The sequence below is a fragment of the Poecilia mexicana genome, unplaced genomic scaffold (assembly GCF_051168715.1).
Source record: "Poecilia mexicana isolate PSO_F unplaced genomic scaffold, ASM5116871v1 scaffold_11, whole genome shotgun sequence".
Taxonomy (NCBI): domain Eukaryota; kingdom Metazoa; phylum Chordata; class Actinopteri; order Cyprinodontiformes; family Poeciliidae; genus Poecilia; species Poecilia mexicana.
This window is the reverse complement of record NW_028263380.1, coordinates 19,761,316-19,776,059: the sequence shown is the minus strand read 5'-3', so window position 1 is coordinate 19,776,059 and position 14,744 is coordinate 19,761,316. Positions and strand designations below refer to the sequence as shown.

Here is a 14,744-nt window from a genome sequence, read left to right as displayed (position 1 = left end):
TTATCAATTCATTAGGATGAAATACACAGTGATGGCTTTTCCGAAGCCACTCACAACACGGCGGCAACGTTTACGTACAGTTTGAACGCTCACGTAGCATCTAATTGTTCTATGTCTATGTGTGCGTCAGCACGCCTGAAAGCTGGGGTCCCCGCCCCATTTTTCTCTCCCAGTCCATTGATTTTAAAATCGCTGATCAGAAATCAGCAGGCGTGCTTTTAATTTACGGCCTCACCACGGAAGAGGCGTCGCTCGGAAACAGATTCAAAGTCAGTTTTACTGGCGAATCGCCGGTGGTTTGTTATTCCCGGTCACGAGACGGTACTTCCTGCGAGAACGAGGCCGAAAAGTAAACAGAAATCGAGGTGGAAGCATTTCCCCCCCCCGTGTAGCTTTGAAATGTGCAAATTTAGCTGGTCAGCAAGTGTCTCCTAGCGTTTGTCCCGTTCAAGAAAACCAACAACGGCGGGCTGAGACAGAAGGGAAGACACCGAGGTGAGTTGTTGCAAAGTTTTAACCGTAACTGTGTGAGTTTTTGCCTTTTGTGTTTGGTTTCCAGGAGATAAGTTTGATGCTAGCTAAAGGTGGCTAGCAGTCGAGTGGATAAGCTAGCTTTGCTAAAACAAAGGAGTTAAAATGTATATTATTTACGTTTTATTTGAACCAGTTGTGTCTATTAAAGTAACCAGCAAGAAATGGATTGATTTAAATAGGTTTCACAAATTAATAAGTATTTTACAGCTTTTTAAAATCCGCCCAACAATGGTGATAGCTAGCCGTGTTCTTTCAAAGCAACTAACTAGACTAGATGCCATTATGTTACATTATAACACAGCTTGTTTTTTACTGTCAAGCTTCTATTGTTAGAAATGATTTTTTAATCTGATCTGAATAAAACGCGCTGAAGTTTCAGCAGAGAGAAATAAAACTGAATCCATTTTATAAGGTTTTATTCTCAATGGGCTGAAATGGGATTGGAGAGTCAGATTTTTTTCTGATCGACCAATAATTTCAGCCATTTATGATTCTGCTCTGAAAAAGATCAATAATTAACACTGATACTCTAGAACAAATTTCCAAATTATCATAAAATTGTAGTAGAGTAAAACAAAATGTCTATGTTTTCTCAAGAATGGTCCAAACTTAAAGAGCTGTGTTGGGTGTATTGCTGAAAATGTACAGTTTTGATTAGAGATCACTGACTTTTTGAGTTATCTGCACACCCAGAAATGTAGAATTGTTCATAATCATAAAAATAAAGCCTATATAAATTTACCCAAACCATTTCTTCTACAATGTTATTGCATATTTAAATGTCAGATTACATCCGTTAACCTAACAGTGGGGTGCATTAATTTTTAGAGTTGAAGCCAAGTTTTTGTACAAAATAGTGTGATTATGATCAAGAAAATGGCTTTGAACCATCAGTTGTTAGACAGAAATCATCCTCCTACAAGTACAAATTGGCATATGGTTGGTGTTTTTCTGCAGCAGGCGGCTGTGTCTGTTTTTCTTCAAAATGGCCAAAAATACTAAGACACAAACGAAGAAGAAGTGAAGTGATCAACACCGTCGTGAGAAAGGTCAGATTGAGACACAGCATCTCTTTCGAGGAACTGCTTATCAAGATGGCAGCATGAACCAAAACCAAAACAGTTTCCTAAACATGAGGGAAAACAAACATTTGCAAAATGCAATGTGATACTTATAAATATACCTTCTAACATCCTGTGAAATCACCAATAAAAGAAGTAAATGCAGTTTTAAGAACTGTTGTAAATATTGAAAGGAGGGATTTTTTTTTTTACAATTTATTCAATGCCACAAGATCTACTGTGGATAAATGACTCAAAAAGAAACATCCCAAGCTTTGGGAAAACCACAGTGAGAGCCATTTTCCACAACTGGAGAAAACCTGGAACAGTGGTGAACCTTTCCAGGAACGTCCGGCTTTCCAAAACTACTCCAAGAGCAAATCCATGACTCATCCAAGAGGTCACCAAAAAAAAAAAAGAAACAGAATAATGACTAAAGGTCTGCAGGCTTCACATGATACAGATGATGCAACACAGATGGACTAAACAAAAACATCCATTGGAGATTTCTGAAAGCATCTTGTTGTAGAAATTATCTACAACAAGCTGAAATTATACAACTCTGGGAAAAACAAAGAGCCCACTGCACTGACCTCCATTAAAACCTCCTGGTTTTTCCACCAAATGTTGATTTCTGAACTCTTCCTGAGTTAAAACATTAGTTTTGTTGCTTCTAAATGAATATTAACTTGTTTTCTTTGCATTATTTGACATCTGAAAGCGCTGCTTCTTTTTTGTTTCTCATTTTCTGCTAATAAATCCTAAATATTTGCTTGGGACTTCAGAGTCATGTTGTCAGTAGTTCATAGAATAAAAGAACAAAGTTCATTTTACTCAAACATGAACCTATAAAGAGTAAAATCAGAAAAACTGATCATTTTAAGTGGTATCTACGTTTTTTCCATAGCTATATATTCTGTGCAGTTTTGGCTTAATTACTGCTGTAAGTAAGCTATTCTTTGAGTCTGTATGCTCAAGTCAACGAATAATCAATTACTAAATTAATTGGCAATTATTTTACTAATCACGACTAATCCGATTAATCGTTTCAGACCTGCTTAAAAAGGTTCAATTATTCTGGAAGTTTAGTGGAGTTTCTCTGGAGCTCACACTGTGAGAATGATTCTTCATAGATTCTTTATTTTTATTTAATTTCTCTTCTTCTGACCTGCGTCGCTCACAGTCTGTTGGCCAGACAACATGGAGACTGTGTGTTTCCGGCTACCGGGACACGGGGACACGACCCTGAAGCACATGAACTCCCTCCGGTCCCGCCAACATTTCTGCGACATCACCATCGTGGCCAGCAACAACCAGACCTTCAAAGGTCATAAGGTCGTGCTGGCGGCCTGCTCGCCCTTCCTGAGGGATCAGTTTCTCCTCAACCCCTCACCCAGGCTTCAGGTGGGTGAGGATAAACGCACACCGCCTTCCCAGACGCTGCTGTGCACTGAAAGCATATTTTTCATGCTTTCTCCAGGTGTCGATGCTGTACAGCTCCTCGGTTGTGTGCGACCTGCTGCAGTCGTGCTACACCGGCATGCTGCAGTTCAGTCCTGAGGAGATCGTCAACTACCTGACTGCTGCTAGCTACTTCCAGATGGAGCACATCGTGGAGCGCTGCAGAGCCGCGCTGGAGAGATACGTGCAACTAAAGAACCCCAATCTGCTGAAAGTCAGTCCAACAGTTAATTTAAACCACGTTGATCTGCCGTCTGCCTTCTCTCTCACTATGAAGAAGTAAAACTGTGCATTTTTCTTCCTCCTCCTTTCTATTTTTAGATGGAGGACGACGGTCAGGTCAGACCGGTTATTCTCAGTGCCAATGTTCATTCAGTGGCTTCACCTCTGACCACTCAGCCCTCCCCCATCGAGCAGCACAGCCCTGCAGTCATCACACTGGAGGAAGAAAACAGCGAAACATCTGCCCAGCACGCCGGCGACAGCCCCGTGCTGGATGAGCCCGACGCCAAGGTGATTTTCACACCTCGCATGCGAATGAGACGCACTAAACGCTCCTGCTATGTCGGCGTACGTGCAGCTCAGTGTCTAGATGTTTAGTGTTTGCTCTTTAGAATCCACACTGACGCAAACAGATGAATTAATGCTGTGAAAATGCAATAATCTGTTTCAAACTTTAGTTATTCTTAGTGAATTTGATCAACCTAAAATGAAGCTCAGAACCGACTTTATGGGCTTCAGAAACTGCTGAAACTGAAACAAGTCTGGAAGAGCGCTAACAGACTAGAGCTAAAACGATTAATCGTAATTAATCGATTGAAATAATCGTACACTACTTTAGTAATTGATTAATCGTTAACTGGAGTACAGAGACTTAAAAAAGGCAATTTGCTGAAAGAATAACGGACTCGGAGCAGTAATTAAGTCAAAACTGCACAAAAAAATCAGTGAAGTTTTAGTGTAGCGCATTTCAAAGAGCTTAACATAAAAATATAAAAATACATGGAACACATTAAATTAGGGCTGTTGTAAACGAATATTTTAGTAATCGAGTAATCTATCGATTATTCTTACGATTAATCGAGTAATCGGATAAAAAAAATTATAAAATGAAATATTGGTAAATCTGGCATAATACCGGTGTTACTATCAGATATCAATATCAGTCCAATTTTTCATATTTGAGCATCCCTAACAGTTGCTTTTTGTAGTTTAGAAAACTAACCTGTAACAATAATAGCTCATGTTCTAAGTTAACCAGAAGAAAAGTTATAGAAAAATCTGAAATTATATTGAATTTAATAACAAAGAGGCAGGCTCACAAATATGCTTATAAAAAATGTCTACAATCCAGCTTTTAGTTTATGTATTCATCTTCAGTGAGTTTAATAGATTAATTAAACTCACCTTGCCACCTAACCTGTCACGCTTTGGGTTTGAAAATACGGGAAATGCCGCCTGGAGTCGGAGGAGAGGGCGAATGAACGAACGTAAGATGGGGTGGAGGGGAGGAAATAGACCAGCGGACTGACGAACCGTTAGACCGGGGGACGAACACGGGGGGAAGCAATACGGGATATTTACGACACCTTCACTGGTCACACTCAGAAACTCATCTACCAGCCATGTACGATGCGCTCCGCCACCCGTTTCTTCAGACCGGGATATGAAATTTATTGTGCGGTTCGTCGGTAAAGCTACATTTACACGGTAAGCATCAGCCACTCAGCCGCCCTCCCTGTTCAGGCTATCCGCTCACCTCAGCGCTCTTCCCGCCGTTCGCTTTCAACCAGCAGCCCCGGAGGAGAAATGCTGCCGTACTCCAGGCATTCCCCCAGTCATTTTAAGGATGCTTATTGGTTCCCCAAAAACGATAAAAAGTCGGGCATTATCATCAATCAATAAAATCCCCACGGGCCAATCTTGAAGATTGGACTTTATGCCGCTGAGACTTAGCTTTTGTCAACAACTCAGAGGCGGAAGTGAGAGCTCCGCGCAACGCAAATGAAGTCCCGGCCGGAACACGGTGTGCTAACTAATAAAACATAAATTAACGAAGCTTCGAGGCAGGTAAATTTTCCTCGAGGAATTTTAGTAATCGAGGTACTCGAATCATTCGAGGAATCGTTTCAGCCCTACATTAAATAATTAAAACATTACATTTTTCCAAATGCCACCATTACACATCAAAATGTTCAATTTGAACCACTATGAATTCAAATAATTTATAATGAATTCAAATAATTTATAATGAATTCAAATAATTATTGTAATAACTATTATTATAAATTATTAATAAATGATTAATTCAAATAATTTACAATATTTGAATTTATAGCATAGATTTTTAGTCTAAATCTAGACTATAAAAATATGCATTATTAATTTAAAGATGTATATAAAAACTTTGTCTGTAAATATGTTCTGCCAACAACTTCCATAGTTTTATCTTAACCTGGTTTAAATAAAACTAAAAAATCTATTAGGCATTTTGTTTCAAACAAATGATCAAGCGTAAACTAAAGCAAATCTGTTACTGCATTTTAGCCAATAGATTGTTTATTTTCTGGTTTTGAAAAAATGATTTTAAATGTTCATTTACATTTTTTATGTATTTCTAATATTGTATTAAAAGGCTGATGTTGAACAAAATAAATTGCACATTTTTAAATCTGATTAGTCATCAGAAAATAATCCTTAAAATAAAAAAATGTTAGCTACAGCCCTAATAGAGACGAAAAATAAAACTCCCTCCAGGATTTATGTAACTTATTTCGGGTTGTGACTCAGTGTTGGCCGATATTTATTCATTAAATGACTATTAGCATCCGGAGCTAAAATCTGTCTCCGTTTCCAGCACGTCTCCCGCAGCAACATTTGAACACCTGCATAAAACCGCAGCTCTATTCTTCTCTTTCATGCATCATTAAGCAGCTTGTGAAATACCTCAGGACATTACAGGAAGCTGAATTCAGTTTCACTTTCCTCTGCTAGACTCGTTGTGTGAGAAAAGAACCTGTTTGACAACATGAAGTAGGCTTAGCGAGCTTAAGAACCAACGCATCACACTCTGACCTAAAGAAACTCAACAGGAAACCTGGTCATTAACGTCTAAATAAAACAAGGTTTCAAAGCCATTTCCAAGTCTGTGGGTTCCGGCAAACCACAGAGAAATCCATTATCCACTAATGTGGAAAACATGGACCAGTGGTGAGGCGTCCCACCGGGCCGCCCGACTGAAATTACTCCAGAGAGCCCTGCTGACTCACTGAGGAAGTCCAGCCAGCCCAGACTGCAGGGCTGCAACTACCAATTATTTCTCTAACTTGATTGTTCTGACGAGTAATCATATTTAAAAAACTGGCACAGTCTACAGATTTTTTATTTAAATACATTAAAAGATGGAAATAAATCATTTTTGATTAAGAAAATAAATATTTGACCTTGTAAAATGCAATAACATAACTTTCCTTCAGTGCACATGTCAAACTCGAGGCCTGTGGGCCAAATCTGGCCCACCGTAGCTTTTTATGTGGCCCTATAGATCAGATCGAATCAAATCAATGCAGTTTTTATCTGTTTACTACCAAATCATATCAATCAGTTTCTTGAGAATTCACGCAAAATCAACAAACCTCTGCACCTTTTTTCACTAATGCATAGCTTGGAGTTTATTGCAGATTTTTCTCAAAAATTGTTGAAAACGTTCTTGTACTAAACGGCTGCCTCAGTCTTCATTAATGTCAGGTTATAGTCCACAATCTGTACAGCGAGTAACACAAAGTCGCATTTACCGTCATAAATAAGCAAAAATATTTCCAAATTAGTAACACAAACACATTTTCATTGCAAAATGAATCATAAAATCCTGGAGGGACTGAAAAGATGTTCAGTAATATGATTTAATTTTAAGAATTCATTGATATTTTAACAGTTGAACAGGTTTTATCAAAGCATTCTGGCCCTTTAAGAGCATTCATGATCCTGATTTGGCCCAAAATCAGTTTGACTCCCTGCTTTAGTGAATTTGAACCGTGTGAAGCTGAAGCTAAAGCGACGCCGCCTGAGGAGTTTTGAGTAAAACACACTCACAAAGTTTTGTCTTGAAAAGTAAACTAACATTTTATTGTTAACTCCAGGTAAACGCGATGGGTGAGGAGGACGAGAACCGGCCGGAGGACTACAGTGTCTACAGAGTGTACATCCCAGAGGAAGAGCTGGCAAACCGAGACGGGGAGGCAGACAAGGGAGACTCCGCCGATGTTCCTCAGGATCTGTGCTACCCAGAAACCAACAGGATATTCATTGCGGGAGACGGCAGCGAATGCGACTTGGACTCTGCTGAGGATCTGAGTTTTGGGGGCCTCAGAGCGTTCAGGCGAAGACTGTCTGAGCCGAAAATCAGCCGCGGCAGAGGGAAAGGCAGGGGGAGGGGATTCAAGAAGCGAAAGTGGGGATCGTCCCAAGAGAAAAGGTCGCCGACCTTAGCTCACCGTCAGGATCTGTGGTACGCCGCCGCTGCTGGACTGGGAGGGGGCTTTGCCCTGGACTTCAGCCAGGAGGATCTGAAGACCGCAGCAAATTATTTCGTTGATTTCCCCCGGTTGGACTTCGCTTTGGGCAGCGTTCACGGTGAAAAGGTCTCCCCCATGAATCAGTTCTCCCTGGAAGAGTCTGGCGCCGGCGAAGGGAGTTCTGGGTTGAACGCTGTCGGCACAAACGAAGGAGGGGACGAGTCCGTCGCCGTGGTGGGCTCCACTTCCAGCGTGACGGGGCCTGTAATCTGCGAGCACTGTGGCCTCACTTTCCCCTCAGCACACTCCCTGGCCATCCACTCCCGCTCCACCCACCTGCTGTACGTCTGCCCCTGCTGCGGGAAGCACTTCCACCACTCCAGCAACCTCACCCGACACATGGCCGTGCACCGAGGGGCCGCCAAGGCCCACCAGTGCCCCCTGTGCTACAAGACGTTCACCCAGAAGTCCACGCTGATAGACCACATGAACCTCCACAGCGGGGAGCGGCCGCATCGATGCGCCTACTGCCACGCCCGCTTCGCCCACAAGCCCGCCTTACGACGCCACCTGAAGGAGCAGCACGGGAAAACCACGGGGCAGAACTCCCTGCACGAGCAGGAGGAGCGGGAGAGGGCGAGAGAAACTGCAGTAAGAGAGCCGGAGGAAGAACAGGAATGCCTGGTTACTGAACAAACGGAGCAAGTGTCATGAGCAAAAACATGTTCCATGTTCTGTTAAACCCAAACTTTAGTGTATTTTATCAGGGTCTTTTTGTGACTGGCCAACACAAAGTGGCGTACAATTATGAGGTAGAAGGAAAAATTCCACTTTTTACAAATGAAGATGAATTATGTGGCATGCGTACATTCTAGCAAGGGCTGGACAATACATCAATAACACTATATATTGTGAAAGACACGTGATCGATATCAATAGAAAATACGTCTGATAGAATAGTCAATAATTTTACTGAACTCTATCCAGAACCACATGTACGTGTTGCTAGGTAATTTAAGATTTCACCACTTTGGCTAAAATAGGAAAAAAAATGCCACCAGTTCAAACTAATCAATAATTATTGATATCGACTGATATTAAACGCGTATCAGTAGACGTTTTTCAGCCATATCGCCCAGCTCCGGTAGAATTTCTACCGGCCAATCAGAACAGAAGAAGTTGCGAACGATGACGTAGATTTTTCTGCTTATAGTTTTAGCCATGGCAGCGCCGGAAGTGGCCGAAGCCGTTCAGTGCGTGTTGGCCGTGCTTCAAAAATACTTAATATTAACAGCCGTTTTATTCGGCTTTGCACTTCGCTCTTTACAGTGCAGGGTCAAGCTAGGGCATGACGTACGTCACGGCCGAACGTTAGCGTTGGGTAAAATGTAAAACTTCAAGAGACAAAGCGTCGAGAAAGGGGCTTGTTTTTACGAAGCTGGTACATTTATATTCATATGTTTGTATTATTTTAGGGCTGGACTATATAGCCTAAAATCAATGTTATTATATATTAACCAGTTAATTAACTGCTCATCTCCCTCCTCGACCACCGCCTCGGTTTCCACATTTGACATTTTCTCAACCTCACCGTCTCTCTCGCTTCTTCTGGTTGGGGTGGAGTCACGTGACTGCTGAATGTACACGTAGCGCGGCGTCTTAAAGGAACACGAGCATAGCCTACTAAAAAGATACGTTTTTTTAACCCTGGTGTTTACAAATGGGATCCAACCGATCCCACACCCATATCACTTGTATCAGTTGCCTCAGTCCTCGCATGACTGAGGCAACTGCACAAGGGATAAAAAAAAACACCGAAAATACCAAGATGTGCAAAATGGCGTCGGTCATCGTCATAAATTTCGGTGTTAATTTTATGGTTTATCGCCTTGGCCAATCGTTGTTAGATGCTCACCGTCCAATCTTACTGAGCTTGAACAATTTTGCTTAGAAAAACGGGCATATTTCTCCTTTTTGAGTCATTCAAAGATATGGAGACACACATTCCAGATTTCCATTGAAACGTCCTGCTTTGTGTTGGTTTATTACATCAAAATCTCCTAAAATACACAGAGATGTATGGTTTTAACTTTAATGTGAAAATGGTTCAAGGGAAATGAATTGTGAAGCCTTCATGCTCATCAGTTTACCGCAGTCTGCTGGATCTGCTTTTCAAAGGGTCATGGTGACGTTACTGATCTTAAAGTGCTAAAAATATTAAAATGCCTTCATATGTTTACTGCCAAACCACGTGTCTAGTGTGAAGATAAATGGACAGTAAACGAGCAATATAATTGGTCTTTTCTGGTTGTAGCTAGTAGCTGTTAAACTGCATCTGAGTAAACTGTACCAGTGGATATTATGTGAAACTCCCTGAAGCCAAAGACGATTATTCTACCAGTACTTTTTTTTAACATATCTGAAATTGTTGTGAACTATTTTCTCTTTTGGGTTTGAGTGAGATATTTTGTAATGTGTCATGTAACAAAAAATGAGAGAAAATTATTAACATGTCTTGTTTTTAATGTAGATATTTGTACTGTAATGATAACTTAGTGATTCTCCTCTCAAACTGTTCATCTGCTGCACACAGAAGGTTGATTAAAACGCATCAGTGATCCGAATATTGGTTTGAAACAAGGAGAGCTGCACAGGTAATAAACTTTGAGAGCACTCAGGAAGGATTTAAGTTTGGTTATTTTCACAAGGAATGCAGGATGCTTATTTATTTTGAAGATTTGTAGTTCAGTTTAAAAAAAAATATCGAAGGTTTGATGTGTAGCATTTAAAGCCTAATTGTCAAAATAAATGCAACATAAAATACTGCTTTCGGTTGCACAGAGTTGAAAGAAAACAAGACTGCATCTTAATTATTTTTACATTGTATATCTATTTAAAACTGTTTTAAAATTTTTAATTTTCAGATGTATTTCTTCATGATTTATGGCAGATTTTTCTCAAACGGTCCGACTTTAAATGAAGAGGATGAGATTCTATTCCGTCTGAAAATTTGTTCTACTCATTCCTCCATCCTTCTGTCAAATTCCTAATAAAGCCGTGAAGTTTTATATTTCCACTTTTAAAAATGAAGAGTTCAGGATTTTGCCAGGAAAGATATGCAGAAACCTTAGAAATCCCAGTTTTATGGAATTCTACTTGAGAATGTGATTTATTCAATTCAACAAAAAAAAAAACAATCCCACGATACAGGCCAGCTTCTCACTAAAAAGAAAAAAACAAAACTTCTTTTATTCCAGGAAGTCTTCACTGTAGACCACTTGGTTCCTCTTATCCCTGTACGAGCCTTTGGTGCTGTTCTGCACAGCTGGAAGAGTTAAAAAAGGAAAGAAATGACGGGTTGACCTTCAGAAACAGACGTCTCGGTGAACAAGAGAAGAAGAGTTTACCGAGGGAGGCCCACACTGATTTCCCGGTGGCAGCGTCCAGCATGGGCTGCTTCCTGGCAATGCTGACTTTAATATGAACGTCTCCCACCACGGCTCCATTCAACTGTCCGAAAAAAAACACAAACAGGCAAAATAATCAACAGTTTGATGGAAACATTTAACCTGAAGACAAAGATTTAGACATTCTGCGTTTCAACCTTTACTTTTTAATAGTGTTTTTTTTTTAATTGTGTTTGCTGCTAATGGAAAAGAGACTCAAGTTTCAACATACAGACACAACATTGATTTAGTTTAGGGACATTGTTATGCCTCATTGTTTCACAGATCAGATTTAAGTCACATTAAACTTGGGTTTTATCAATTAATACAGTGTTTGGGTTTTAAGATTTTATTTTTGAAAAATAGTTTTTTTTCCTCCACCAAATCTTTCTTTGGTTTTCCATAGTTAAGTGTGATGTCTGCTTTTCTCTCCGCTGAAAAAAAGCAGAGATTTCCCCCACTTACCTAAAACACAACTTATCATTAAAAGTAGTCAAGTAATGGACTGAAAATAAGTGGAAAGCCTCCATAAATTGTAAAAATAGCAAAGTACCTACCTCAGCTACAGCCTGGTCTGCAGACTCCATCTTCTCAAACGTGATAAATGCACAACTGCAAAGATAAGCAGGAGGAAGAGTTCAAGTGTTCATGTAACAAGGAGAATGCATCAGAACGTCAGGATAATGCTTAGCAGAGTACCGGTTCCGTACTTGCGCGGGTTGTCCATTGAGAGGTCGATGAGGTTCCCATGCTGGGAGAAGGCAGACCGCAGGCTGTCCTCCACCAGGCCGGAGCCGTAAACGTACACCGTGTTCCCCTTACGCACACCTCTGCGCTCCGGGTACGAGTCCGATCCTAAAAGGAAAAGACAAACAAGAATCAAAACCACACTTTTCAGTAATCCATCTGCATTTTTTCTAATTTCAGTTTATCTATAAACTGAGTACATGATGAGGCTTTGTGAAAAATTTGTGTTGGTTGGTTTTATTTTAATGCTTTCAATTTGTAATAAAATATTTTTAAAAGGTAAATAAATAAATAAAAACCACCTATGAAGGTCTACTTACTTCTGAAAGGTGTGTCTCTGTCTCTGTCTCTGTCTCGCTCCCTGTCCTGGTCTCTGTCTCTCTCTCTGCTTCGTTCTCTGTGTCTTTCTCGTTCCCGTTCTCGTTCTCTTTCCCTGTCTCTGTCTCTGTCTCTGTCCCTGTCCCGGCCTCTTTCTCTATCCCGTTCCCGTTCCCGGTCTCTGTCTCTTTCCCACTCCCTGTCTATGTCTCTGTCCCTTTCTCGGTCCACGTCACGGCTGGACGACATGCCGCCTCCTTCTTCTTCATCCCGGTATCGGTCGCTTGAACTAACGAAGCTGCAGGGACGCAGAAAGACACTCAGTCAGACCCACAGAGGGACACTTTTAGAGGATGGGTTCAGGTTCGGGTTTTCACCTTTCATACAGACTCTTCATTTGACCTCTCTTTCCAGACTAGAACAAATGACACAAAGAAACTTCAGAATAGAAAGCAAAATGTATATATAAATAACATAAAATCTCATTTATACCTCATGTGGATCATCATCTGTAGAGACACTCCTTTGGAAGGGTAAGAAGGCAGGAGCCGGACCTTTTTCTGGGTCCTGATGAAGTGGAACAATAAAAGAAGAAAGCAGGAAGAAAAAGAGATAAGCTGCATGTTCCTTTATCAAAACCAATTAATGTACAGATTAGTTGGGCTGAAATGATTAATTGATCAGCTATTGAAATAATTGTCAACTAAATTAGTAATTGATTAATCATTAATTGGAATATGCAAATTCAAATAAGGCAAGTAATTAAGGAGTAATTCAGCCAAAACTGTAAAAAAAATAAATAAAAAACTTGTAATTGTCTGAAAATCTGTTTTATCCTGAACTCCTTAACTGTCAGTTTTAGTTTCACCTGTTTCTGATTTACTGCATTTTAGGCAGTAAAATAAAATGCATATTTTCTTATTTAAAAACTATACATTTTTTAATTTGGATTTTTTCATGTATTTCTAAGATTATATAAAAAGGCTTAAGTGGTTGAATGAAAAATCTGTGGGTGGTGCCATTTTTTAATCCAATTAATTAATTAATCCTCAAGATAATCTGTAGATTAAATCGATTACTGAAATAACCACTAAGTCGTATTACACACAATGCCTCATTTACTACACAGGACTGAGGAATACCATTTACTCAGATCATCAAACTAATTTAAATAACAGACAATGGTAATCAAAGTGAAAAAAAAAAGCAAAAACAGAGGAAACCTGTGTTTTCTGGGGTCCAAATTATTTTCCACTGCCCTGTATTTAATGATACAGTACCTTAAGTTTGATTTCTAGCATTCGGGAGCGTTTGAAGCCGGAGTTCTTGGTCTCTGATTTAATGGCGCTGATGGCTCCTGACTTGATGAGCATTTTAGCTTGCTCTGTCGCTGTTGCGGTATCAACAACAGGCTGATCCGACAGTGCTGCAAAACAAAGTAGTGAAATATTTAAAATAAAATCCAACCAAGTGTTTACATAAATAAATGCTGATTGATTAGCGCTAAAAATATAATTTTTCTCTGGTTTATCTCAGCACTTGACTAAACACAATCAAAGCAAAAAAAAAAGGGTATCCTAGATAAGAGACGCCTAGGCAGTTCAACAAATGTGTATTTTATAAGCTTGCTTAGGTTGTGTCATAATGGCTTGCTGTTATTGTCACAGTTCTTAAAATGATCATATTTTGTGGTAATTCAACCTAGTCTTACTTATACATATTTATTTTTGCTTTATATCTGTACATGTAAAATATCTTCAAAGATAGCAAAGTGGAGCTAACGTCAAATTCCTCGTTTTTGTGCAAAAACCTTGACTAGTAATAAATTTAGTTATAAATATATTTTAAAAAATCAATCAAAAGCACTTACTCCTTTTCAAGCCACTCTGGTTTGTTTGGTTGGTTGAACTCTGCTTCTTCAGAGCAAGAAGAGCCTTTTTCTGAAATTATAGCAGTTAAAACACTTAGTAGCTGTTGACTGATTACTTCTTACTGCGCTGTTGATACACTGAAATTTCCCCAAAAAGGGAAAAATAAATATTGTTTCATTTTATTTTGTGCTATTCTATTCATTCACTCATCCACAAACATTATTAATATTAAGTATGAATCATTTCAGCCTCTTGTAGAGCAAAATTAGGTGAGCATTTGAGCCTTTAAGCAATATTTATCATGGTAACGGACCACTGCGATATAAAAGGAAACAATTCAAACCAGGAGATTACCTTTTTCTTAAGTTTAGCATACTTCTTCTGTAGAGACTCCTCTTCCTCCGTTAGTGAGTTCGGAAACAACACCATGACAGCACTAAAGGAAGCAAAAAAGGCAAAAAGGAGCATTAATAAAACAGAGCTTTTATTTTCAACCACCGTTAGCCGTCTAATTTAACAAGTCAGAAACGGCAGGATAGCTGCTTTCCAGAGACTACAAGTGGTAAACAAAACAGCAAATAGCAAAAACAGAGTTGCTCTATTAATGCAGCCCAAAACATGAATTATTTTATTCTAAAATAGTATTCGTAATAACTCACCAACCTTCTCTGGAATTCAAACGGCTCAAACAAAAACACCGACGCGTAGATATTACGTAAGCACGTATTTTATTTCTTTTTTGTTAAAATATATAAACAAAATATACTTATAATTATTGTTGTATATTACCAA

General features: G+C 39.5%; 2 protein-coding genes across 4 annotated transcripts; one reads left to right on the top strand and one right to left on the bottom strand.

Moving 5' to 3' along the window:
* Window positions 1–163: 163 nt before the first annotated feature.
* On the top strand, window positions 164–10,247 carry LOC106931602 (uncharacterized). Of its 2 annotated transcripts, XM_015009811.2 has the most exons (6): window positions 164–495; window positions 1,492–1,583; window positions 2,779–2,999; window positions 3,076–3,270; window positions 3,378–3,569; window positions 7,196–10,247. In XM_015009811.2, exons 3-6 carry the CDS (start codon window positions 2,796–2,798, stop codon window positions 8,282–8,284), a joined length of 1,680 nt encoding a protein of 559 aa, XP_014865297.1. In that variant the 5' UTR covers window positions 164–495; window positions 1,492–1,583; window positions 2,779–2,795; the 3' UTR covers window positions 8,285–10,247. The 2 variants fall into 2 exon arrangements, with proteins under 2 accessions (XP_014865297.1, XP_087866519.1); XM_088010393.1 differs by lacking the exon at window positions 1,492–1,583 and having other exon boundaries at window positions 165–495.
* Window positions 10,248–10,704: 457 nt separating this feature from the next.
* nelfe (negative elongation factor complex member E) lies at window positions 10,705–14,710 on the bottom strand. Of its 2 annotated transcripts, none has more exons than XM_015009812.2 (11): window positions 14,612–14,710; window positions 14,307–14,388; window positions 13,952–14,021; window positions 13,362–13,507; window positions 12,574–12,648; window positions 12,459–12,496; window positions 12,084–12,379; window positions 11,727–11,871; window positions 11,574–11,628; window positions 10,978–11,080; window positions 10,705–10,895 (listed from the first exon to the last, which is right to left on the bottom strand). In XM_015009812.2, the coding sequence occupies exons 2-11, from the start codon at window positions 14,379–14,381 to the stop codon at window positions 10,819–10,821; spliced, it is 1,080 nt and encodes a 359-aa protein (XP_014865298.2). In that variant the 5' UTR covers window positions 14,382–14,388; window positions 14,612–14,710; the 3' UTR covers window positions 10,705–10,818. The 2 variants fall into 2 exon arrangements, with proteins under 2 accessions (XP_014865298.2, XP_014865299.2); XM_015009813.2 differs by having other exon boundaries at window positions 14,616–14,693.
* Window positions 14,711–14,744: the final 34 nt, after the last annotated feature.